General features: G+C 36.7%; 4 protein-coding genes and 1 pseudogene across 4 annotated transcripts; 2 read left to right on the top strand and 3 right to left on the bottom strand.

The window, feature by feature from the left end:
* The first annotated feature begins 2,270 nt into the window (after positions 1 to 2,270).
* LOC137029325 (uncharacterized) lies at positions 2,271 to 2,997 on the top strand (annotated as a pseudogene).
* Positions 2,998 to 3,307: 310 nt separating this feature from the next.
* Positions 3,308 to 10,167, top strand: LOC137029318 (amine sulfotransferase-like). Its single transcript, XM_067398899.1, has 7 exons — positions 3,308 to 3,395; positions 7,097 to 7,258; positions 8,061 to 8,269; positions 8,375 to 8,501; positions 8,594 to 8,688; positions 9,303 to 9,483; positions 10,037 to 10,167. Exons 1-7 carry the CDS (start codon positions 3,308 to 3,310, stop codon positions 10,165 to 10,167), a joined length of 993 nt encoding a protein of 330 aa, XP_067255000.1.
* Positions 10,168 to 12,873: 2,706 nt separating this feature from the next.
* Positions 12,874 to 16,167, bottom strand: rwdd1 (RWD domain containing 1). Its single transcript, XM_067394475.1, has 7 exons — positions 16,023 to 16,167; positions 15,555 to 15,620; positions 15,306 to 15,436; positions 15,029 to 15,181; positions 13,539 to 13,671; positions 13,393 to 13,455; positions 12,874 to 13,284 (listed from the first exon to the last, which is right to left on the bottom strand). Exons 1-7 carry the CDS (start codon positions 16,093 to 16,095, stop codon positions 13,172 to 13,174), a joined length of 732 nt encoding a protein of 243 aa, XP_067250576.1. The 5' UTR covers positions 16,096 to 16,167; the 3' UTR covers positions 12,874 to 13,171.
* A 3,218-nt stretch (positions 16,168 to 19,385) lies between these two features.
* Positions 19,386 to 22,679, bottom strand: calhm5.1 (calcium homeostasis modulator family member 5, tandem duplicate 1). Its single transcript, XM_067394448.1, has 2 exons — positions 22,115 to 22,679; positions 19,386 to 21,049 (listed from the first exon to the last, which is right to left on the bottom strand). The coding sequence occupies exons 1-2, from the start codon at positions 22,670 to 22,672 to the stop codon at positions 20,660 to 20,662; spliced, it is 948 nt and encodes a 315-aa protein (XP_067250549.1). The 5' UTR covers positions 22,673 to 22,679; the 3' UTR covers positions 19,386 to 20,659.
* A 1,916-nt stretch (positions 22,680 to 24,595) lies between these two features.
* Positions 24,596 to 26,047, bottom strand: calhm6 (calcium homeostasis modulator family member 6). The gene is made up of 2 exons (XM_067394461.1): positions 25,491 to 26,047; positions 24,596 to 25,073 (listed from the first exon to the last, which is right to left on the bottom strand). The coding sequence occupies exons 1-2, from the start codon at positions 26,028 to 26,030 to the stop codon at positions 24,648 to 24,650; spliced, it is 966 nt and encodes a 321-aa protein (XP_067250562.1). The 5' UTR covers positions 26,031 to 26,047; the 3' UTR covers positions 24,596 to 24,647.
* Between the last annotated feature and the right edge of the window lie 1,631 nt (positions 26,048 to 27,678).

The raw sequence follows: 27,678 nt of genomic DNA, 5'->3' as shown, positions 1-27,678 counted from the left end.
AGACAATTTACAAATATCACTAAAAATATCATGTTATCAAGGATCATGTCAGTTATTATCACTCCATCTGCCATTTTTCGCTGTTGTCCTTGCTTGCCCTTGTCCATGGGCGTAGGTTTGGTCTCAGCTTTGGTGGGGACACCCCACGACACCCCCCAAACCCCCCCAACCCCCCCACCCCCCCCTCAAAGCACTGCAGCACTCTCAAAAAATAAAAATAAAAACCTGAGACTGTGTAATGTTGCACAACCAAACATTTTATTAACAGAAATTATGTACATTAGTAATTACACTAACAAAAAATATTCTGCCACAAGGAAAAATAAATAAATATAATAACCTTTTTCTAAACACTATTTACCCTCCAGTACACTCACGTTAATACCTGGGAATGTGAAATGCTGAACAACCATACGGTTTATTAAAAAACAAACATAATTTACTATAGGCTACGTTAATAGCCTATTTATACTTACAAAAAACACTGTTGGCTAATTGACATTCAGTTACTTGCTAATGTAGCATTCTATCATCCTGGGTAACACATACTATCACCAGTTAATACTATTTTCCACAGTAGAATCTGCATTTGAAAGCCTGGTCAGTCACTACTGCTAGTTTATTTGTGGGGCTAGCTAATTATAGTTAAAACGGAATATTAAAATGTTTTTACTCTGGCCTTTGTATGTGGCAGAGAGACAGCCCTGGTAACTTACCGTCGGCGTCGTCAACATGCGCGCGCGCGCACACACACCAACCGTTCGCTGCTAGTGCAAGCACAAAAGTAGTTCCGGCCCGCGCGTGTAGCCTGTAAGATACCCCGCCGCCAATCAAATTACGGCGTTTCTTGTACTGTCGTCGTCCTGGCCCTTAGAATCGATCCAAATAGCAGTGCAAAGGAGCTTGCTAAATATTGGTGGGGACAAATTTGTCATATCAAAATATTGATAGGGACTAGTACCTAGCGTCCCCCCCTAAACCTACGCCCATGCCCTTGTCTAATGCTTGAACATGAGCTGGCATATGCAAATATTGGGGGCGTACACCCCGACTGTTACGTAACAGTCAGTGTTATGTTGAGATTCGCCTGTTCTTCAGAGGTCTTTTAAACAATGAGATCTCAAAAAATGAGATTTATATAAGAAGGAGGAAACAATGGAGTTTGAGACTCACTGTATGTCATTTACATTTACTGAACTCTTGTTATTTAACTATGCCAAGGTAAATTACATTTTTAATTCTAGGGCACCTTTAGGTGTTGGTGGAAAAAAAAATTTGGGATGGGAGGAAAAAATTTTTTTTTTCAAATCTTTTGCGTTCCCTCGCAAAACTTTTGCATTCCCCCAAGAAACTTTGCGTTCCCCTCGCCAAACGTTTGCGTTCCCATGCAAAGATGTTTGCGTTCCCTCGCAAAGTTATAATCGTTCCCTTGCTGTGAGCTCGGACAAACACTTCCTCTTTAATGTCCCGCTGGCTGGCAGTAGTGTTTCAGTTAGTAACATACGTTAATAATGCACACAAACAATGCGCAGCTCCTAGAGTTTGAACTTGTTGGACTCAAATATAAAGAAATGCAGTCAGTGCTTATGTCAAGCAGTTCAGTAAAGTTGGCAATATATTCACAGATTCGAGCTTCCCGGATTAATAACTCGTGAGCTAAACATTATTAAAACACAAATGCAGCTACTTCCAATCATAGTAACCTAGACAACAAGCTACAACAACCCAATTTTCCTCAAATGTGCTTTATAATAAATTGGTCTCTATGAGCAGGTGGCGGAGATACACGTCTGAAGGGACCGTCTGAAAAGTGCAAAACCCAAAACACTTTTGCTCATTTTATATTATGAAAAATACTCAATAACTTCACTGTAACACACTGTACTGTCACCAAATTCAGTTCATGAGACAAGTGCCTACACCGGGGCCGGAGATGACTGTGTTCTTGCCATAGTACCAGTCAAGATAAAGTCCAAAAAACGTGATGTGTGTGGAAGTGTATGCCTTTATGGACCCAGGCAGCTCAGCAACTTTTTGTACTGATGCACTAGCAAGACGGTTGAATGTCCAGGGTAGAAAGATTGACATGATGCTAAGCACTATGAACTCAAAGAAACGAGTGGAAAGTTATGTACTCACCTTTGCACAATAATCTCACAAAACTTTGTGCGAGTGGAGGATTTCATCTTACCAAATGGGCAAGCAACAGTCGTGCATTGTTCCGGAAAGTGAAAGAGTTGCAGATGTAAGAGAGTTGGATTTGAGCAAAGATGCACTTCCTGCAGAGAGCATTAGGGGTGTTATGGTGTGTCAATTCAGATGTGTTCAAATTCAAGATCAATTTGAAAGAAAAACCTGTAACCAGAAGAGGAATCCTGTCAGTCACAAGCTCCATCTATGACCCTTTGGGCTTTCTCACACCTGTAATATTGCCATCAAAGATTCTAATGCAGCAGTTGTGCAGAGAAAAACTTGCAATGAATTGCCTGGTTACATGGGCTAAATCATTTGGCTGACTTCAGTGTACCAAGGTGTATAAAACCAGTTGACTTTGGAGTTTCCATTTCCGCACAATTACATCACTTCTCAGACGCTAGCGAGGTGGGATATGGAGTTGTCTCATACCTCAGATTGTTAAATGCTGATGGACTCGCACATTGCACCTTCATGATGGGGAAGTCTCGCATGGCGCCATTGAAGCAGACCACCATTCCACGTATTGAGCTGACTGCTGCAGTTGTTGCTGTTAAAACGGACAAGATGCTGAAAGATGAACTGGAACTAGAGTTGAATGAATCTGTGTTTTGGACTGACAGCACCACTGTTTTGAAATATATTGACAACGAAGGTCTTCGTTTCAAAACATTTGTCGCTAACAGAATTGCCACTATACGAGAGTCAACCAGACCACAACAGTGGAGGTACGTCAATACCTCAATGAACCCGACTGATTGTGCATCCAGGGGACTTACTTGTGACAGGTTCGTTAAAATTTGAGCTGGATCCATGGTCCTTCTTTTCTCACAGAACTAGAAAGCAAGTGGCCTGAGACAAATCATGACCTGTCATCAAAAGTGGATGACAGTGAGTTTAAACACTCAGCCTCAGTAAATCTTGTGTGTGCAGTGGATGGCACAGATACTGTGGACAAATTGATCAATTATTACTCAGATTGGTACAAATTAAAGAGAGCCGTGGCATGGATCCTTCGTTTTAAAGGCATGATTATACAGCGCAGCAATCAAGAAACAGCCAAAAACAGAGTTGTGACACAAATTTCACAGCACAAAACTGCAAAGCTCTAACAATGCAGGACTTAACAAGGGCTGAAAATGAGATCATCAAGTTCACTCAAAATCAAAGATTCAAAGAAGAAATGTCCATGTTGCAAAAAGGTAATCTATCTGTTAAAAAGAACAGTTGCCTTTCTAAAATGGATCAAATACTTCAGGATGGATTGCTGAGAGGTGGAGGTCGTCTTGGTAGATCTGCAATGCCTGAGTGTGTAAAGCATCCCATCATTATACCCAAAGACTCACATGTCACAACTTTAATCTTAAGAGACATTCATGAGAGAATTGGACATTGCGGAAGAAAATATATGCTTTAAAAGTTGCGACAAAGATTCTGGCTGCCTTCTGCAAACTCAATTGTTAGTAAGTTTCTTTCCAGATGTGTGACCTGTAGAAAGAGTAGAGCAAAGGCTTCAGAGCAGAAATTGTCAGAGCTGCCACTCGACAGAGTAATGCCAGATCAACCGGGGTTGACTACTTTGGACCATTTGAGGTCAAACAAGGTAGAAGTAAAGTTAAAAGATATAGGGGAATATTTTTCACCTGCCTGACAACAAGAGCTGTGCATATTGAAGTTGCACATACACTGGACACAGACTCGTGTTTAAATGCAATCCAACGCTTTGTGTGCAGGAGGGGTCAGGTGTCAATCATGAGAAGCGACAACGTTCTAATTTCATAGGTGCTGAGGTTGAACTGCGCAAAGCCATTCAACAGTGGAACCAATCAAAAATGGAAAGCACTCTCATGCAAAAGGGAATACAGTGGATGTTCAACCCACCCTCAGGATCTCATTTTGGAGGAGTGTAGGAAAGACAGATAAGGTCGGTAAGAAAAATCCTGAGATCTGTCCTAAAAGAACAAACACTTACTGATGAAAGCTTGCATACATTCTTGTGCAAAGTGGAAGCAATAATAAATGACAGACCACTTACCCTTACAACAGATGATCCCACAGATCTGGAACCCTTGACACCTGTTATTAATGAAAAGGCAACCAACCTTGCCACCTGGACTGTTCAGAAAAGAAGACATATGCACATCGCAAGTGGAAACAAATTCAGTATCTTGCTGACCTATTCTGGAAGCGTTGGGTGCGTGAGCGTCAAAAATGGACTCAAGTGAAGAAAAACCTATCAATTGGAGATGTTGTCCTGGTAATCGATGACTCGTCCGCTAGAAATTCATGGGTCTTTGGAAGGATCATAAAAGTGTTTCCAGATAAAAAAAGACTGGCAAGACGTGTGTTGGTTAAAACTAAGACCAATACCTTGGAAAGGCTTGTTGACAAGTTGTGCCTTATATATGAAATGGACTGTTAACTACTCTTCAGATATTAAGGACCGTTTCTCTATATAAAAATATGGACATTTCAGAAAATAAATAATGGACACTTAAGGTCTTTAAAGTGATGCATAATGCAAATATTATTTCAGCATGGCTCTATTGTTTTTGTTAAAAAGGTAATTGTCAGCCTGCATGCCTGTCAATTAGGGGGCCGGAAATGTAAGCCATATGAAATGCCATATTTCATATTTAACAATTTTATTTTATTATGTAAATTTGGTACAATAATTGTTTTGGTTAATAAGTCATTTATTGTTGAATATATTTATTTGGTTTATATGTGATCTTACTGGGCATGTTCAGTAACGTCGTTTTTTTGGTAATGCATGCAAAAAGATATTGACGCACATGCAATAAGTTGAGATGAACGGTGGGAGAACACAAAGCTTTTGACCGTGTCTTAATTGAGATATAGCATAAATTGACTCATAAGTATAGTATCTTTACAAATAAGTTGTTGAGAAGACATCGCTGATTCCCTCCTGACAATCTGTTAACAGAATGACAATAGTTGCATCCCAAACCACACACTATACACTATGCACTTATACACTATGTACTTATGCACTACAGGGAGTGCAGAATTATTAGTTGATTTTCTGATCATATTTTTTTTCCAAGCACATTTTACCAATTCCAATCCACATCAATCTTAATAACTACTATTAATATTGTTTTTAATCATTTATAAGTGATATATAATTGTTCATGAAGGCTGGAAATGAAGAATGCCCTATATTCAGGTGTGCAGAATTATTAGGCAGGTTTTCTTTTACAGATAAAATGAGCCAAAAAAGAGATTTAACTCAGACATAAAAGTCAAAAATTATTAAATACTCATGAGAAGGACGCAATACTAATGTAATACTAGAAATTGCAAAGTTAAAGCATGACCATTGGACAGTGAAATGCTCATTGGGTCAGCGGGGTCATACAAAAACAGCTGGAGAAGAAAAGACACGTTAACTGCAAAATAATTAAGAATTAAGGTGAAGAATTAAGTGTGAAACCATCAGGAACCCTTTAGTCTCCAGCGCCACCATTTCCCAGTACTGAAACCTACCTGGAGTCTTCAGAAGTGTGAGGTGTCAGGATCTCAGAGACTTATGTTAGGTGAAGAATCCTAAAAAGCGACCTGCTCTTAATAAGAAAAACAAGCTGAAGTGTTATAAAGTACATGAAGACTATTCTAGTATTACATTAGTATTGCGTCCTTCTCATGAGTATTTAATAATTTTTGACTTTTATGTCTGAGTTAAATCTCTTTTTTGGCTCATTTTATCTGTAAAAGAAAACCTGCCTAATAATTCTGCACACCTGAATATAGGGCATTCTTCATTTCCAGCGTTCATGAACAATTATATATCACTTATAAATGATTAAAAACAATATTAATAGAAGTTATTAAGATTGATGTGGATTGGAATTGGTAAAATGTGCTTGGAAAAAAAATATGATCAGAAAATCAACTTGCCTAATAATTCTGCACTCCCTGTATATACTCATCCATGTAGTGCGTGAATTGTGTTAGGCCCGATGAGGTCTATATGTGTACCGGGTTTTTCCAACAAATATATGTAAGCATGTTTGATATACGGACCAAGTTTTCGGACCCCATTCAAGGAGGTGTCGTAGAGCCCCTGTGCCACGCCCTGTGCCACGAGTTTTTGAGCACGTTAAGGCCCCCAAAAAGCCCTGGATAGTTGAAAAAAAAAAATCCTTAGAAAAACAATAGGGCCCTGCGCCTTAGTGGCTTGGGCACTAACTAAATCTGGTCTTACTTCATTAAAAAAATCTTTTCATATGAGTCAACTGAAAGTTAAAGCCATCACAGTCCATATGCTTCAGCAATAAAGGGCTCTAAAGAGGGGAATAGGGGGATCTTCACCCATTAACTTTGCCTATGGGTAGTCTAAAATGGCCTATTCGACAGCGACTAGATAATATGGTCCCAGCGATTTTTAAAATGGACACAAGTTAGGTTTTCCACCATCCACAGGATTGATTTTGTAAAGTTTGTTTCTATTAGGCTACTGATTCCATTCGGCTTGCCATTTCTTGAGGATTTAAGGGTTTATAATAGGTTTGAGGTCTGAAGGTGGAATTGCCCACACGTTTACCTTGAAAACAACAGAAGAGTAGCGCATTTGAATGCATGTTTGTGATAATACATTGGGATTAAATGGGTAAAGCATAAAAGCTGAAGATAGCCTAATATAAAACTTTGTATGCTATGATTGCATGAATGTATTTACACCTTTTTAGTTCGATTTAAATATATTACTTCAGGTCATAGAGTTATATATCACTTTATTTGTGCAAATATTTTTTGATGAATGTGAATAAACATGTATAAATTCTAGGTAAAGTAGTTTTGTTCTATTCAAGCTTCTCTCTGAATGTAGACACTTGTATGTTTTTAATTTTGCTCTATATGCATCTCTTTTGTCTCTTAGAGTGTTTGAATAAGAGCAGCGGTGAGACCCCTGATTTTAAACTGATCTCCCATAGGGGCTTCAACTTTATATCTGGAATCCACTTTCCTGAGGTGGTGGATAAAATTCAGAACTTAGAGATTCGAGACTCCGATGTCTTTGTCATTACTTACCCCAAATCAGGTAAAAATGGAAAACTACATGTTGCTGATAAAAGTGCAATATAATGTTATATGCAAAAAAGCATAGAACATTTACATGTAACATCTCTCCTGTTTTTGGCTTAGAAAAAGGCATTGTTTATAAATGTAGGGTGGGACTTGATTTTGTCCTTTGGGAATTGATTGGATTGTAGGAAGTTGGGTGTTGCTTACTAAATGCAGTGTTGGGTGTAACTCATCACTAAGTAAAGTAAAGGGATTACTCTTATTTTTTTGTAATTTAATTACAGTTATTTCTGTATTGATTAATATAGAACAATTCTAATTGAAACAATAGTATGTTTTTTTTTTTAACTGGATGTTTTTAATGTAACCTCCATTTAAATTCTTTGGTCAGTTCAAGAATAATTTATTCAATTTCTAATATTTATTTGGAAGAAAAAGCAGTTTCATGTCTATCCTTGTATTGTCTAACTGGTTGAGGTTGATATGGAATTTAGAAAATAATTAGTAATAAATAATTTTTAGAGAGAATAATTAGTACAGTAATATAATTACATAGTTGAAAAGAAGAAATGCTGTTTCGATGGGGAGGGGAGGTTAACGTTTTTTTTTGTTTGTTTGTTTGTTTTAAAGATTACATGGGCATTGGATTTTTTTTTTTTAAATTATGATGTGAATGGATAAATCATTTATAATAAACATTGCATTCTGTAAAAAAAAAAAAAAAATTCATAGTGACTTTAATAGACTTATGACAGCTTAAATGTAATTTATTAGTGAATTTGTAAACATGTTTTTGTTTATGTTGATTGTTTTGGCAGGCACTATTTGGATGCAGCAAATCCTTAGTCTAATAGAGGTCAAGGGAGATGTTAAAGCAGCAAGTAATCAGCTGAATTCTGAGCGCATCCCATGGATTGAGGTTTCAGACTCTGAGAATCTGTTTGTTTCTGACCCCTCCCCGAGATTCCGTGTGTCTCATCTGGCATATAAATTCATACCACTTGGACTGAAACAAAAGAAGGGCAAGGTGAGATTGGTGTCACTGCTTCTAAGCCATTCCAATGATCTAAAATAAAAAATGCTTCATTTACAAATGTTAAAATATCTCTTCACTTTTCCTAATGACCCATAGGTCATCTATGTGGCCAGAAATCCAAAGGATGTTTTGGTGTCCTACTTCCATTTTCACAAATATGCAAACATGCTGGAGACCCCAAAAGACTTTAATGATTTTTTTGAGAAATTCATGGAAGGAAATGGTAAGCAAAATGCTTTTTCTTTAATCTAATACTGTAAGTTCCAATTTCAATCAAAACAACTGTCAATAGTTAAAAAATATCATGTGTTTCAGTTTATGGCAATTGCTGGTTTGAGCATGTCAAGAACTGGTGCTCCCACAAAGACGAGATGAACTTCTTGTACATTACATATGAGGACATGATCAAGGTTTGATTGATTTGATTGCCTGATAAATAAGATTTACTGGACCGTTTAAAAGTTTGGGGACACTAAGAATTTTTTCGAAAGAAATTCATACATTTATTCATCAAAGATGCAATAAATCCATCAACAGTGAAAGATTAAAAAAAAAAAATATATATATATATATATATATTTAAATGAAATTCTGTTCTTTTGAACCCTCTATCCATTAAAGAATCCTAAAGAAAAAAAAGCTTCTACAAAAATATTAAGCAGCTCAACTTTTTTTTTAAATTGATAAGATGTATTTCCTGAAGTATTTCTATAATGATTTCGGAAGGATCATGTGACTCTGAAGACTGGAGTACTGGATGGTTAAACTTTGCCATCACAGGAATAGATTACATTTTAAAATATGTTAAAATAGAAAACAGGTATTTTTAATTGTAATTTTATTGTATTTTTGATCAGATAAATGCAGCCTTGGAGAGCTAAGAGACATTTAAAAAATCGTATTTAAAAATTAGCATTAAAAAATAACAAAAATTTTGAGCTTAAACTTGTACATTACATAACATTGTTGGAGGAGGATCAGTCAAGAATTGTTGCTGTAACTTATCAGTGGTGCATGCTTGCAGGACTTGCGGTCAGTGGTTGAAAAGATCACTTCGTTCTTGGAGATGGACTTGACACCACAGCAGTTGAATGAGGTTGTTGAGCACAGTATCTTCAGAAATATGAAAAACAATCCACAGGCCAATTACCAGCTGGTCGATAACACCATGCTGAACCACCAGCAGGGAACATTTATGAGGAAAGGTATACAACACCTCACTGTAATTCACCCTTAGCACACACATAAAGTAGAATTAACAAGTTCACTGTCAGTAACAATTCTCACAATGAAGATTCTGTCATCATTTCATGTTGTTCTAAAGCTGTATGACAAAAGGAGATGTTATTTTCCATATAATGATAAAAGGGGGCTGAGACTTTTATCCTGCTGATTCTGATTGTGATTAAGTGTGGAAAATAAGGGTGGGTTAATCATGACACCATCTTCATTTCATAATCATGAGAAGTTTTACTGATAGTGAACTTTATACACTATACTTTATCTGTGCTCATTTTTGGGTTGACTTTATCTCTTCAAGCCAAAGCTTCTTTTTTTTTAACTCCTACAAACCACAGAATCTCTTGAATGTTTCCACCCATCTTATCGTTGAACTTATGATAAGAACTAATGAACTCATGATTTGAACTAAACCTGTTCTAAGACAGTCACTAATCTCTTTCATTAACTAATTTGAAAGTACTGAAACATGTTGGAATTATAGACCCGAATATAACCTCACTGCTTAACTCTGAACAGGAACCGTTGGTGACTGGAAGAACTATTTCACTGTGGCACAGAATGAGAGATTTGACAAAGTGTACCAAGAGAAAATGAAAGATGTTCCTCTTTCGTTCATCTGGGACATGAGTGATCTTATCACATCATGATTTGTTTTTATTCAGTCTTTCCATGTGGGTAACACTTTATAATAACTTTCAGTTATGTCATTTATGAATTATTAGTTAATGATGAACTAATCATTTACAAAACATGACTATACATTTATAAATGATTAATAAGTGGTATGCTAATGATTTACAAATGTGTTGTAAATTATCTTAAAAAAATGTGTAAATCATGAAATAAATCAAACAGATCATTAGTAGATGGTCGATATATTATTTTATCACTTATAAATAATAGAAGTATTTGTCAAAATTGTTTTGTATCATTATCTCAATAAACAATTGTTAATCATGAACCAATGATGAACAAACCATTAATAAATGATCAGTATATGATTTATTGATGAAGTTGCAAGCTGGTCTGTGTTCAAAAGCACAAACATGCAGGTATACTAAAGAACTGTTTTAAAGGTGCCAATTATTTGGGGCAGAATTAGGAATGCACCGATTCAGGCTGCGGCCCCTTTAATTGCTCGGCTCTCCGCCCCCTCCCGAGCTCTCGACTCTATTATTGCATAAAGTTCACACAGCTAATATAACCCTCAAAATGGATCTTTACAAAGTATTATTGTACATATATTATTATGTGAGTATTGCATTTATTTGGATGTTTACATTTGATTCTAAATGAATTTCAGGCTGTGATCCGTGGCTAACAGCTAATGCTACACTGTTGGAGAGATTTATAAAGAATGAAGTTGTGTTTATGAATTATACAGACTGCAAGTGTTTAATAATAAAAATAACGACGGCTCTTCTCTCCATGAATACAGTAAGAAACAATGTTAACTTTAACCACATTTAACAGTACATTAGCAAAATGCTAACGAAACATTTAGAAAGACAATTTACAAATATCACTAAAAATATCATGTTATCATGGATCATGTCAGTTATTATCGCTCCATTTGCCATTTTTCGCTATTGTCCTTGCTTGCTTTCCTAGTCTGATGATTCGGCTGTGCACAGATCCAGATGTTAATACTGGCTGAACATGGGCTGGCATATGCAAATATTGGGGGCGTACATATTAATGATCCCGACTGTTACGTAACAGTTATGTTGAGATTCGCCTGTTCTTCAGAGGTCTTTTAAACAAATGAGATTTATATAAGAAGGAGGAAACAATGGAGTTTGAGACTATGTCATTTCCATGTACTGAACTCTTGTTATTTAACTATGCCAAGATAAATTACATTTTTAATTCTAGGGCACCTTTAAGAAGAGTAATTTATTTGTTTTGAAGTGGATAAACATTTATAAATGCCTTACAGTCAGGTGATTCCAGTGGGCTATGTTAAATCCTTTTACTCATCAGCACATCCTTGTGTTCTGTGTGGGATCTAGTGATAAAGTGAACCTCTGAACCCATTTTACCTTCCACTGAAGCTCACATCAGGTGCACAGAGTTAAAGACTCCACGTGTGTCAGAGAGGACAGCTGTCTATACCCTCACCAGTTAGCATGTACACTGCAGTACACACTACAGTGTTCAACACCTGTTATAGATTATGTGTAAACACATGAATAAATCATTTACAAAGCTTTCTGCATCCCCTAAAGTGTAAACTATTCATCACTTGTAAATGTTACATATAATTTGTAGACCTTTCTTACCTGTTACAAATCATTTGTATATGTATAAGTCATTTATAATGTTTTCTGCATCCCCTATTCTAAAGTGTAAACTATTCGTCACTTGTAAATGCATTTACACATCATCTATAACAGGTGTTGAACACTTTGTAGTGTGTACTGCAGTGCAAGTACCATTTTGAAGCTTCAAAAAGTTCTTAAAGAGATTGTAAAACTAATCCAGTTAAGTCAAAATTGTATAAATAGACACCATCGCTTTGTATGACTAGCAGATTTAATTTATATATAAACAATGATCAGCAAACATAAACAGAAGCTCAGCCATAGGTTTGACGCACAAAAAACAAACCTCATTGGTTCTTGCGGAAGTTCAAATGCGAGAGAGAATGAACCTCATTGGTTCTCACATGTCAAGCAAACAACCTTGAGCTTCCTTTTACCATGACTGATGTGTGTTGATGAATGTTTATATGTGAATAAAAGCCAAAATTCAACCTGTTCTTCTTATAAAGCAATCGTGTCTTTTCAGAAAATTTGGACTAAAACACTCAATTCATATGGATTAGTTTTATGATCTCTTTATGAACTTTTGGAAGCATCAAAGTGGTAGTTTCATAGATTGTCAATGGAGAAATCTCAGATTTAATTAAAAATATCTTCATTTGTGTTCCGAAGATGAACTAAAGTCTTACAGGTTTGGAACGACATGAGGGTGAGTAATGATTATTTTTGGCTAAAATAACCCTTTAAGACATCCAGATTCATAAGATGATTCACTGATGTCCTCTTCTGGAACACTGTGCTTTGCAATTGCCATTTAAAATGAATAGTTTATACATAAAAATATTATATTCTAAATGTAATACTTACTAAATTTGTTAGGGTTAGGAAATATAATATAAAAACAACTGTTTAAAATGCAAAATAAAGTTAATTTCAAACATTAAAATATTGAAAGGTAAAGAAACACTGAATTAGAGGTATTTCACAAGGATTTCATTTTACTCAGTTTTTCAAAAAGTGTTTTTAAATATGCTTAATAGCATTATATAGGAAGACACAGGAAAATGGTAGAACAGTAAATGATTTTGCTGAGAAATTTAGGTTGCACTACCTGCCAGGCCACATTTCTGGGAAACCTCAACTTAACATAACTAGTGTAAATGAAGCCATTCATATGAATAAGAGAACAAGTCAATGATTTTTAATGGCATTAATTGTACAAATGACAATATGTTTGACAGTTCTCGTAAAATATGCTGCACCATAGATAGTAGTGACTGAAAAGTTTGTGTTTAGCGCGGTTGAGCTGAAGTCCTGCCTCCACAAGGCTGCTACAGGAGGATATTGGCATCTATACCATTCATATCAGGTTGAGAGTTAACACAATTCAGTCTTCATCGCTGCCCAAGTCCAGTGGGTTGAAATCAGGGTCGTCCTCATCCAAGTCCAAATCATCCATGTCTTGGAAGAGCGACTCATCCACTTCCACACTGTTGCCACCTACAGGAAAAAGCAAAGAAGAGCAATTTTGAAGGACAATCACAAAACAAGAGCAAATGGCATCCTATATAACTTGTATTTAGAATAATAACAATTGACATTGCTTACCGTCCTCCAAGAACTGGATATCTGAAGTGTCAAGATTATGGTCTGTCTCAAAAAGCTGTTTTCCTGTAATAGAAAAAAGTAAATGAGCAGAACGAGACGAAAGGTGGTGAACCAGATTTATAAATAATATCAGGTTAGTAATTCACCTGTGAGTTTTCCCTTTCCTGACTGTTCCTCTTCTTTCTGCCTTTTCTTCTTTAGTTCTGTCATTTCTTGTTCAAATTTTGCTTTCCATGATAAGAAGTTCTCAATTGTTACCACAGTGCCTTGGAATGCAAACTGTGAAAAAACAAAACAGAAACAAAGATAAGTCAAAAGAACAACATTTTTCATTTTAATCTAAATAGTAGCTATATACACTGGGGATTAAATGCTTGAAATAATTAAAATATTTAATGTTTTTTAAAGAATTCTCTCATCCAAGGCTGCATATATTTAATAAGTAAAAACAGTAATATTGTGAAATATTATTACATTTTAAAACAACTCTTTTCTATTTGAACATTTTTTTAAATGTTTTAAAATTCCTGTGATGGCAAAGCTGAATTTTCAGCAGCCATTACAGCAGTCTTCAATGTCACATGATCTTTCAGAAGTCATTCTAATATGCTGATTTAGTGATCAGTTATGAATTATTATTGATGCTCAATTGTTAATGATGGTTCTTATTTTTAACAATGTTGAAAACATTTTTGCTGCTTAATTGTGGAAACTGATAGTTTTTTCAGGATTCTTTCAAGAACAGAATATTTATTTGAAATAGAAATATTTTGTAACATAACAGTCACTTGAATCAATTGAATGCCTTCATGTTGAATACAAATATTAATTTCTATTTTTCTATATTAATTTCTTACTAAGCCTAAACTTTTCAATGTCAAAACTTAAGTGTATCACAGTTCCCACAAAAATATAAAGCAGCACAATTGTTTTCAACATTGATAATAATAAGAAATCTTCATCAAATGAGCATATTAGAATGATTTCTGAAGGATCATGTGACAATGAAGACTGGAGTAATGATGCTGAAAATTCAGCTTTGCAATCACAGAATATATTTAAATAGAAAACAGTTGTATTACAATATTACTGTATTTCTAACTAAATGCAGCCTAACATGAGCATAGGAAACTTCTGTCAATAACATTAAAATTATGATTTATTCGACCTTAACTTTTAACCACTAGTGTAACTACTAACAAACCTACCATTAAGACAATAACATTCTTTGAATTATACAATAGCAACATTGCCTTACAGTTGGGATGGTCTATTCTATTTCAAACCAAGTGGTCAAGCTTTTTTGGTTTATCATGGGCCTCTACTGGTAGATGCTGTAATTACATCTCTGGCACAATTTTACTTCATTGCCAGCACAGAGCTTGTGTATTCTGGCTAAACAAATGTTATTGAAAGTAATATTTAAATCACAAATTTTTCATTATATAATAACAGTATTATAATACTGTTTTTTCATTTCCAGTTTTTGAATGTCTCTAAAAAGTGTGAAATTGACTTTTCCCATGTCTGCTGAATTTCATGTAACAGCTCAAAACAGTCACTATCCTGGGGGTAACCATAAAAGATGCTTTTGAATTGCATGATTGTTACACAGAAGAGCATGCTCACAACAAACCTTCTCAGCTTCTTCGGCCTCCCTTTCCTTTCTTTCTATTCGTTCTTTCTCCTCTTCTCTTCTGCTCTTAATCTGGTCTACTATTTCGTTAAGTTTCTCCTGTACAGCTGTAACTAATGTGAATATCATGACCATTCCCAGGTTTTCTTCGGCCTGCAAAAGAAAAAGGTTATCAGAAAGGGCTACAGGACAGCCATCATCAAGTCTTAGCCATCATCATGTGCACTTTATCGATTGTAAATGTGTTTTTGCTGGGTATGATGTCAGGTGTGCAGACCTGTTGCTTCAAAAGTGTTAGAATGTCTTCAGTGTCTTGATCTTCCAGGTTTTCCTGTGAAAAGATCTCCCAGAGAGGGGGCTCGTCTGGATATTTCTCCACATATGTAAACTTCAGGGTCACCTCCACCGCTAAAACAGACAGAAATCAGTGCTGGTGGTGCTTGAACTAAACTTTAATGACGGTTAAAGATATTACGTGCACTGAAATAGTTAAACTTTAATGAAATAATAAGGCACATGAACTTACTTTCTTCATTTTCACCAGCATCAGAAGTAACTGTGATGGTGAAGCTTGTGGGCTTCTCGGAAAGCACTACATGAATATAAATATTGCAAAGAAAAAAACAAACTAATGAAACCTTCAGAGATCACAGTTTCCAACAGATAACAGGTTTGGGTCACAGCTGACTACAGAGACTGGCACAAATAACGTTACGTGAACTCCAAACGGTAAAATGCATCAAGTAAACATAAATCTGATGTTTAACATATCAGTTAACCACTCAACTTCTACTTGACATATTTTTGGCCATCGGTTATCGCTTGCATTGTTTCTTAACCTTTGACAGCTCAATCTGCTGCTATAAAGAATATCAAAGAGATGACTGGGTCGTTCGTATGTTTAACTAACTTTGTTTCATGAAAAGCTAGGCAGCTAACGGAAAGCATCACGAAGTTATGTGCAAAAAAACATATACTTTGCGCTCTATGTTACCTGTAAATGAGTCTGGGTAAATGGACTCTATTGCCTCTAGTTCATTCCTCTGCTCCTCGCCGTAGTCTGTCATTTTGTGTCACAAATGTCCATAGATTAGAGCCTGCATGGAAGAAACGTGTGCTAAGGCCCGTCCAGCATCGATGTCATCTGCAATCATCAATAATGTCTGAGCTTGTGTCGGGGTGGCGTGAGTACCCAACACCCCAATTTCAGTTGATCTGCAAAAAATTTGTACAATTGTTGTAATTCATGATGTCACACTCTTGAATCTGCTGTAAAAAGATTGTATACACAATAAACAATTGATACAAAATTAACATAATGTGAAAAGGCTCGAATCTGGCATGGATTATATAGCCTGGCGGTCCAGTCGCTTTCCTAAAACGGCCTCTACTTAACTATAAAAGGCAAGTAATATTTATAAAATATATAATATCTGTAATTACATTAAGTGTAATCAGTTTTAAATAGGCTGCCCATTTCAAAACCCCTGTCACATGAACTGGGATTTACGAAACAGACACTGATGTGTCATTGGCAAACAAACAAGCAAAATACAGGCAAAATAATCCTTATTCTGGATATGGTTTTGAAGAGTTTTATCCTGTCAAGTCTGCTGTAGATCAGCTTGACCACTGCCATCATGTTAACCCAACACTAGAGGGTGTTGTTCGGTAATTTTAGACAGAAAAAAAAAAAAGTTTTGATATTTTAAAAATCGCTACTTCGTTGAAACGGTACGGAACTCGGTGACTTTTGTGGACTTTAATCGAAAAAGCTAAATGGTCGTACACTTGAGTGTTGTTCTCCGTCAAAAATCACCACTTTAGGAAATGAATGGGAAATAGGCAAAAATGCAGAGATTTCTACAATCTACAAATTAGCCACAAAAAGTGCACAGCTATGAAGGGGTGACACTCTAAAATATTAAAGGGATAGTTCACCCAAAAATAAAAATATGATGTTTATCTGCTTACCCCCAGCACATTCAAGATGTAGGTGACTTTGTTTCTTTAGTAGAACACAAATGATGATTTTTAACTCCAACCGTTGCTGTCTGTCAGTCATATAATGCGTGTGAATGGGAACTCTATCAATGAGAATAAAAAAAAAACACGAAAGACAAATCCAAATGAAACCCTGCGGCTCGTGACGACATATTGACAAGAAACGTTTGAAACCGAACAGTATTTGTATTATTTTTTACCTCTAAACCACCACTATGTCCAACTGCGTTCAGCATTCGGTTAGTGAGGTCTGATCGCGCTCTGATAATGTTAGTGATGTCTAGCACTTGAAGTATACTTGAAGTATAAGCGCAAGTACAAGCGCTTGTACAAACTGATCATTTCGTGTCTTAGGACATCAATGTGTCGTCACGACCCACAGGGTTTCATTTGGATTTGTCTGTCGTGTTTTTTTTATTCTTATTGATAGAGTTCCCATTCACTCGCATTATAAGACTGACAGACAGCAACTGTTGGAGTTAAAAATCATCATTTGTGTTCTACTGAAGAAACAAAGTCACCTTTAGAGGGATAGTTCACCCACTCACAATAGTCTGCTGGAAGCTAGTTATTTGAATTCATAAAGTTTTAATTATGGATTTTTTTTTACAAAAACATCCATTCACTTCAGAAGGCCTTTTTTATGGATGGATGCATTATTTTTGACTTCAAAACGTGCCCCCCCCCCCCCCCCCCCCCCCCATTCATAACCATTATAAACCTTGGAAGACTAAGGATATCTCTGATTGTGTTCGTCTGAAAGAAGATAGTCATATACACCTAGGATGGCTTGAAGGTGAGTAAATCATGGAATCCTTTTCTTTTTTGGGTGAACTATCCCTTTAAGAGTGCAAAATAGATACACAGACACACATGAATTAGTGTGACTGTAACACAAAGCAAGTTTTGCAAATGCGTGAAATAAAATAAGAAATTCAGCCTCATTGCAGTATGGACAGCAAGGAACCTATGTTCAGGTTTGACTAGTAAAATTAATGGATCAAATCAACATTTCAAAACAAAACAAAAATAAAATCAAAACCTTGAAGGGGGTCGCACACCGGACGCGAAGCTCGGCACCGCGCAGCGTCGCGTCTCTGACAACTCAGGTATCGCACACCGGCCGCCGCCGCGCACATTATATACGCGCGAGCTCAATTTTGACTCGACTCCTGATAGAAGAGCTGCACAATGGGAGTGTTTTACGTCAACAGGGAAACGTTACATGCCTATTCTTTAATATTTCGCACTGAGGTTAGTGTACATGGAAAAATGGCACAACAAAGCAAAAGGAAAGAAAATGCTACGTTTATTATACATTTTTAGACTTTGTTCAAGCTGTTAAACTAAGAATGTGAAACTGATGTATCTTGCAGCACAGGGTGAAGTCAGTATGTACATTAACGACGATTTGAGAGAAATATAATATACATTTAATGTAAAACAATGTACATGGTGCTCTGTGGCGCGGCAGGATTTTAAACAGCTTCCTGAGTCGTTGCTGGGCGCCGCGGACAGGCACCGAATGTCGCGACACCTGTATGCGTACTCTCATAGAAAACAATGCGTTCGAATTTTAAAGACGTGGCGCGGCGCCAAGCTACGCGTCCGGTGTGCGACCCCCTTGACAGTCTTTGAGACGTCTAAATATATATCCAAATCCACAACTTAATAAAAATAATTATGTCTAAAAACAACTAGAGAATTTATAAGCCTTTTTATATAGAGCTATAGTTACACCGTGGTATAGTTTTTCTTTTTTTTACTCCCACCAGATAGCACTAATCTGCCTTCAAAAATTGCATTGTCTCTATTTTAACATGAAATACTGCTTTAATTGAAAAGTAATTAATTTGTATTATTTTCAATGAAAAAAAAAGATCATAATTATTGCATAAATATTAATTAGTACAATGAAAAATACAAATAAAAAATATTATTAAACAAAGCTATAAGTTGATTTTTACTGAAAAAAAAAAAAAAAAAAATACACTTACAAAATATAAGTTTTAATAGGCCATTTAAGCTATTTTCCAAACCACCTTGTACTGTTAACCAGCAATACATTTTAATTGACCATTTAAGCAGTTTCTCATCAGATTCTAGGTTCCATGTTAGTCCAGGCTGATTTATAGAGCTGGTATAGTGCATCCCATGCAGGTCCCAGCATGCAAAACATACCTTATGCTGATGACCAGCAATGCTGGATTTTTCAGCAGGGAGAATGATGGATTTTTCTATTTTTTTAATGCAAGTAACAATACAAAACGTAGAAAGTAATAAGTACAAAATTGCAAAAATCAAAACAACAACAACAACATATATAATAAATATAACAGTTTAACAGGCTATATGTACATGCATCATTCATTTCTAAACACAAGCAAAACATTTTCTGGACTGTGCGTTTGTCATAGTTCCCATGAATATGAGCTCTCATTTATAGTTCTGTTTAGTGAATGAAGCATTAATTTTTTGAGGCCAATTTTTGAGGACTATATCAGGTTTTGTTGTTAGTACAACTTTTGTTTTATTATTTTCAGTTTTTTTTTTTTTTTTTTTTAAGGACTGTGCAGGGCTATGACTCTGACTCAACTTCCATTTTAATGTCATTAGTTATTAAGCTATGTTTTGTTACTTCTAAGTAACTTTTTGCGCACTTAAACTTAAACTGCCATACATTGAATAACACAATAAGTTAATGTTGTTGTTATTATTATTTTTGCCAAATTGTTTTTTGTAGCCCATTGACTATTAAACTGAGTATATGTACTTCTCTTTCACAACAGTACAGGAAATAAACACCACAGACATGCCAGAAACTACCACCTTACCGTGTCTAATAATTTTGATATTCTATAGTAAATGGTCCTGTTTATGCTTTTCGCAAAAGCTGTGCTAACAGAAATGTTTTGATCACAGGGTGCCTCTTCGGAGCTGATATGTGGGTTAAAATGACTAAAGAAATGTGTGTCGGGGACTCTAAATGTGGTTTCCTGTTTGTCAAAACGTCTACTTAAAACCAGCAGAGGAAATAAGCATTGTGGTTTACATGTTGTTGGATGGCAGGCAATACAATGATATCATTGTACATTTTAATCAGTATTGTGCAACTGGAAAATTAAATATCAATACTACATATACAAGAGGTTGTCATGCATTAAATCAAACACATTGCCTTATAATGATTTGGTGAAAAAGATTATCGAGAGGTATAAGAGAGCTTTTGATTCACAGAGGGCCTATATGACAAATGCCCTGAGAATTGTGTCCCCCCTTTCTTTGACTTTGTAAAACCTGAAATGCAACATTCAAACAATATGCAAATTGGATGTTGTTACTGAAAACACCACAGACCATCAAATCTATCAGTATCTCTAGGGCATGAGACCTGAGTTTGATCATTGATATAAAAATGTTACAAAACTTTTGTAACTTGAATTGCACCATCACCACATCCGCAGTGGACAACTCAAACCTTCCAAAAAAACCTTGCAGTTAGTTTTTTTTCAATACAGGTTGTAGCTACCAAACAAAAATCTAATTCTGCCTAGATTCACAGTAGTTTTTCATCTTCAAGGTCATATTCTAGGCTTTTCAGTTACCAGTTCATGCAGCTTTGTGCTTCTAAGCCATCTCTATGCCGTCTTCCCCCTCTAGAACAGGACGCTTCTCAGGGCTGTAGTCCCGATCTGTGCGCTCCACATATCTCTGCAGTGTGCTGTAGTATTGTTCGCTTTGTCTGAAGGTGTATACAGCAGAGATCTCCTCCCAGGCCTTGTGATTTGGAAAGGGAAATGGTTCAGGACATTTGTTGTCAAAGAAACTCTTGAGGTTTCTCTCTGCTAGCTTGGTGGCATAGTCTTCTGCAAAAGTCTCAAATTTTTCCCTTTCCTTCTCCATGTAGATTTTCTGGAAAGTTAACTGAAGGTAGCTAACTTGAGAGCGGCAGTTCTTAAAGCAAGTCCCGATCAGCGCTACTATTGCTGATATGATAACAATGGACCAGCCGAGTATCTGCGAACATAGATCAATCAGTTGAATGTTACAAAATATATGAGTTATTGTTGTAAATCATTTCACAGCTCTCTGGAATACTTTCTGATCATCTTAAAATGTTAAGGTGCAGTCACATTACCCACATTTTGGAGGCAAAAAAAGGTCAATTGTAGGTTATTTGTCAATATTGTAGTGAAGCATTAAATCACTTACAAACTGTAGTGAATCCATATGATCAAATTGAACCAGCTGCGAAATCTTTCGCCCCACCTGAAATTTCATGGATTCCTATAGAAATGACTGGATTTCACTGGTGAAAAAATTTGCAGTAATTGTGACTGCACCTCTAAAGATTTTCTTAAAGGCACAATATGTATTTTTTTGCCGCTAGAGGTCGCCTATTCTAAACAAAGGCGTAGCTTGATGACAACGAGATTTCTCTGTATTTAAACATGATAATGTAAGTACACAAGTCAACAAAATATATATCACCGTTCTAGTGGTTTTTGGATATTTTAATCCAAAAATCTTACATATTGTGCCTTTAAGAAAAAATAGTCCACTACACTGAACAATGAGTTCAGCATCACGACGAATACTGCAACAACATTACAGTAAGGAAGTCCTCTCAGGTTGGCCTAATTTTCAGCACAATGCAAAATGCACCAGTTGCAACTGACACAAGAGCATGAATCCAAACAAAATTGAACCAGATGAGTGGATTACAGTGTTGCCATGGGCAGCGTCGAACATTAGGGAATTATCCGTGCGATTGACCAGATCAGAATGATGTATTCCCCCCAAAATATGCTTGTTTAGGCTGTACTGTATGATAAAATTGATGAAGGAAAGTGTATCTTCACAATACACTGTTAAAAACAAAGGTTCCAAAAAGGGGGTTTGCCATAGAAGAACTATTTTTGGTTCCCCAAAAGCCATTTTAAAAATCTAAAGAACCCTTTTCCACTATAAAGAAGCTTTTGTGGAATGGAAAGTTTCCATTGATGTTAAAGGTTCTTCATGTACCCATAAATGCTAATAAAGAACCTTTATTTTTAAGAGTGTAACATAGTCTGTGCTTACCTGTGACTGGGCTCGCAACATCAACAGCAGTTCCGTATTTTCATTTGAAGGCAACAGGGACTTAATGCAGGGCACTCGGTGCAGTTCTTCCCGGCACGCGGGTGTCTTGTTTTGGCAGAAAATTTTCACCACCGCATTTTCATCCAGGCCACTGATAGCACACTCATAAAAAGTTCCATTTAACAGTGCTACAGTAAGCCACATAATAGGGGCAATGCAGGCTCCAGATAGCACTTTTACAAACACTGACAAGCATCCCACAAAGTTACCCCTGGGGCATAGTTTGAGAGGGTTAAGACAACACCCAGTATATAGCCGCCAAAGACGTGTACTAACAAAGAGACCAATCGCCAGCAAAACGACAGCAGGGCCCAGCAGGAAAGTTAATCCATAGGCAAAATTCTGTTCTCGGTTGCATGGACACTGAAAAGACACCATGGAGAAGATTCTTTCACTACCTATTGTCAAAATAGCCATGAAGCTGTAGCCAATAGTGCTCTTCTGATTCGTAAGGAACCTTAGGACAGTCTTAAAAGAATCCATAGCTGGTACAGACATGGCTGCAGATAAGTTGGTAAACTGAAAGAGATGGATTCTGCTATGGCACTCCCTTTTCTCGCTCTCTTTATTTTCTTTTTCACTTTGTTTTCCACACCCTTCTTTATCTCCTCCTTTTCTGTTCCTGCCATTCGCCACAGCTCATCAAATCCCTCCCTGTCCATCCTTTCCCCCCTCCCACTCAGTAAAGGACCGTGACCAAAACCAGCTCATCTGGTTCTGCTGGTAATCAAAACAGACTACAGATGTGTATGGGCACATTTACTCATCATGCAACACCAGTCCCAACACCGATCTCAACAAAATCCCAACACTGCATTTTGGTTTAAAAAGGCATAAAGCTGATCTGTAGAACTGACAATGAGCTTTTTATTATTGGAATTCTAGAATCTGGAGGATGGAATGTGGAAATCTAGGGGCTGGAAATTACCCAACATCTTTAAAGGGATAGTTCACCCAAAAATGAAAATTTGATGTTTATCTGCTTACCCCCAGTGCATCCAAGATGTAGGTGACTTATTTTCTTCAGTCGAACGCAAATTATGATTTTTAACTGCAACCGCTGCCCTCTGTCAGTCAAATAATAGCAGTGGATGGGAACTTCAACTATAACAGTAAATAAAACTTGCTTAGACAAATCCAAATTAAAACCTGCGGCTTGTGACGACACATTAATGTCCTAAGATACGAAATGATCGGTTTGTGCGAGAAACCGAACATTATTTATATAATTTTTACCTCTAATACACCACTATGTCCAACTTCGTTCAGCTTCCTGTTAGTGAGGTCAAAAAACGCGTTGTGATGACGGAAGTGATGTCTCGCCCATATACTTCAATGAGCGCGAGACATCACTTCCGTTGTCAGAGCGCGATCAGACCTCACTAGCCGGAAGCTGAACGAAGTTGGACATAGTGGTGTATTAGAGGTAAAAAATTATATAAATACTGTTTGGTTTCTCGCACAAACCGATCGTTTCGTGTCTTAGGACATCAATGTGCCGTCACGAGCCGCAGGGTTTAATTTGGATTTGTCTATGGACGTTTTTTCGACTCTTATTGTTCAAGTTCCCAATCACTGCTATTATTTGACTGACAGACGGCAGCGGTTGCAGTTAAAAATCATAATTTCCGTTCAACTGAAGAAAAAAAAGTCATCTACATCTTAGATGCCCTGGGGGTAAGCAGATAAACATCAAATTTTCATTTTTGGGTGAACTATCCCTTTAAGACAGCAGATTAGTGGGTGAGGTCTATTGCAACATAATTCTTTATATTAGTAAAAAAGGGAAGCAATTTGTTCTGGTTATGTAGTAGGCAGTTTCTGTTCTGCTCTTGTTATGCCCTGCACTTCTCCCATAAAGACCTAGCCGCAAATGGTAGAGCATAATGAATATTGATTTTTTTAAAGTGAGCTTTTAGCAGTGTGATTGTCAAATTGTACATGATTACTTCACGAAAAAAGCCTCAAAGTGCTGCCTGTTGAAATAGGAGATCACTAATCATCATGTGCATGAAATAAGCTGAAATGACACCAAACGTCTAACGTTATAATTTAATTATAATTTGTTTGTAGTCCCTAGTTTGTTTGTAGGTCAGGGCACAGCTGTTCAAATAAATATGGATGTTATTCATTTACTGACAAAAACACCTTGGTTGAAAAAGATTTGAAAAATCTGAAAACTTTTTATTTATAAAATTATAAAAAATATATTTTTTATTTACTTGCCATAAACAGCAACTTTTTTATTATTCATATGAAAAATTATATTGAAAGACAAAACAAAAGTTAAACAATAGTAAAAACCCAGCAATGTTAAAATCATACAATTGCTGTATTCAAAAGAAAATCTAAAATATAGCAAGACTAAAAACAACAATGAATTGACATTGTAAAAGGCACAGAAAATGAAGCGAGGCCATCTTTACAGCTATATTCACCCAAATAAAGCATGTCAATTAGACAGCATGCACATCTACAGGACCAGTTTGCTCTCGTCCACAAATGCAAGTGCTGCTGGGTTCGAAAAATCATCAGATTTCACTGAAGCCCTCACTGCTGGATTCTCAAGGTCCTCACAAGTGCACACATATTTGTGCAGGATGCTGTAGTATTCATCCATGCTTCGGAACTTATAGAAGGAGGAGATCTTCTGCCAGGCCTGTCTGGGAGGACTTTTCATAGAAATGGGTTTGGTTAACTCAAAGAAACTTGTTATGTTTCTCTTAGCAAGCTTTTCAGCATGCTGAGCTGTATAGCTGTCCAAAAAGTCACTCTCCTTCTGAGTGTACATCCTCCAAAATCTCAGCTGCATGTAACTGATTGGAGAATAGCATCTGGCCATGCATGTGAGCAGAAAGGTGAACATCATGACAGAAGCTATCAGAATCCAACCAAGTACCTATATTGCAGAATTAATACAATTATTATTAGCCCACTGTAAAGAGATGTAACTAACATCAGATGTGCTGAAGCACTGATATCACAATATAGAAATAATTTTATTGTAGAGGACCTTATGAACGCAAATAACAAGATCTGTAGGACAGTGTGTAAAACTGCTAAAATAACCCTTTATAACTAAAACATGAACAACTTTTGGCACCACTCATTAAAAATTACTTTCAAAAGTCGAACCCTCTGAAAGTCAAAATTTGCAATCAAATAAAGAGTCAAGACAGAAGTAAATTTTTTCCAAGTGTTACATTTGAGATCTAGGCTAGCCTATTTGATGATACCTGATACCTGAAAGACTAAAGGGATACCATTACAAAAAAAGAGTCAGTCTCTTTACCTGACTTTTCTACCGTCTGCTCACCTGAGACTCTGCGCGTATAATGGACAGAACAGCTGTTCTCTCACTTTGTGGAATTGTAGTTCCTTCACAAGGGAACTTCTCCAACTCTGTCCGACAGTGAGAAAACTTTTCGTTGCAAAGGTGGCTTCTAAAGAGAGTAACGTTGGCGCCAGTCATTGAGCACTCGAAATACACCCCTTTGAGTAGCGCAATTGCGATCCAGCTGAGAGGTGCGACCATTGCAGTCACGGTGATTTGAAGAAAAACACACAAAAAGCCAAATGTGTAATTAAAACGACATAGTTTCGACTTCCTAAGGCACAGACCTGTGAAAAGTTTCCATGTTTTATTGCTCAACATGTAACTTAGGATGAGCAGTGCAACAGCGGGTACGAGGAGGCAGACGTTTCCGTAAATGAAATTCCAATCATTGCAAGGACACTTAAAAGCAAAGACCGAGAAGACGTGCTCGCCACCCGCGGTTAAAAGAGCAGTTAATCCGAATCCTATATTGGTCTGCTGTTTCTGAGTGAAGCTAAGCAAAGGTTTTAACTTATCCATGCCTGCCGGCTGACGACCATGAGCTCTTTGTTCATGAAATGACACTCTCAGTTCCGTTATGAGACTGCTGAGTCTCACCTTCATGCGGGTGCGGAATAAAAACATTTAGGCTGCAAAGTGTGGTCACCTAATTCAAGAAAATGCTTTTCAACTGTAATGGGAGATTGACTTTATGAGAAATGAAGAAACAAAAAACGTAATTTAAGTGCTATGTCTACTCACTAGTTAAAGGAAGGCTATTGCAAACTAATATGAGGAAAACGTGTAGGCTAATGCCTTTAATGACGTTTGAAGGCATATGCATATTCAGCTTCTATAAACCAGTGGTTCTCTGACAGGGGGCTTCAGCAAACTTCCAATGGGGCCTCAACATGACTTAAAGATATTTAAATTTTAATTAGCCTAATTTTAGAAGTGGGATTTTTGGACCTGGAAAAGTAGCCTAATGTAAATTAATAAAATCTTAAAGGGTTAGTTCACCCAAAAATGAAAATTATTTAGTCATTTATTAAACACCTACTCGTTCTACACCCGTAAGACCTTTGTTCATCTTTGGAACACAAATTATGATATTTTTGATGAAATCCGATGGATCGGTGAGGCCTCTGTTGCCAGCAATGTCACCGAACCTCTCAAGATCCAGAAAGGTACTAAATACATAACATGTCATGTGAGTACAGTGGTCTTACTTTAATATTATAAAGCAACAAGAATACTTTTTGTGCGCCAAAAAACAAAATAATGACTTTTCAACAATATCTAGTGACAGCCAATTCCAAAACACTTACGAATCTTTTGTTTCGAATCGGTTTGGATCGCATAAACGGTGTGTCCGACATCAGCTGCGGCTGGATGCAAACGATCGGCGAGTATAGCCGCGTGCAGGCGGGGAGGAGATGAAAACGGAGACGTGAAGTCGGACACTTTCTGCTTCTCGTGATGCTCGCACTGCGTTTGCACTTTATCACAGCTGAAGTGAAATAAATATGCAATTTTTGACTAATACACTGATGTTTCTGAGACATTTTCATTCAATACTTTATGTAGTCTACTGCTTACAGCTTCTGTTTTTACAAGAATAAAGTTCTACATAAGCATATAGGCTATTATTTAAAGGGTTAGTTCACCCAAAAATGAAAATTATGTCATTAATGACTCACCCTCATGTTGTTCCAAACCCGTAGGACCTCCGTTCATCTTCGGAACACAGTTTAAGATATTTTAGATTTAGTCCGAGAGCTTTCTGTCCCTCGATTGAAAATGTTTGTACGGTAGACTGTCCATGTCCAGAAAGGTAATAAAAACATCATCAAAGTAGTGCATGTGACATCAGTGGGTTAGTTAGAAGTTTTTGAAGCATCGTAAATACATTTTGATCCAAAAATAACAAAAACTATGACTTTATTCAGCATTGTCTTCTCTTCCTGGTCTTTTGTCAATCCGTGTTCACGACTCTGCAGCGACGCTGCTGTGTAGGAGCTTCTTCCATCGTTTTTAGTTCTTCATCCATGTATTCGGGTTCAAATAAATATGGCTGAGCAAAAAATTCAAGTCTTTCTCTGTGTCGAAATCTTTAGACATGTTTGTGAAGGTGGTGGATCCGAAATGGTTAAATATTCATATTCATGCCTTTTTATTAATATTTATT

The sequence above is a fragment of the Chanodichthys erythropterus genome, chromosome 2 (genome assembly GCF_024489055.1).
Source record: "Chanodichthys erythropterus isolate Z2021 chromosome 2, ASM2448905v1, whole genome shotgun sequence".
Classification (NCBI taxonomy): Eukaryota; Metazoa; Chordata; class Actinopteri; order Cypriniformes; family Xenocyprididae; genus Chanodichthys; species Chanodichthys erythropterus.
The sequence above is the reverse complement of the archived record's forward strand: the minus strand, read 5'-3'. Positions and strand labels throughout refer to the sequence as shown.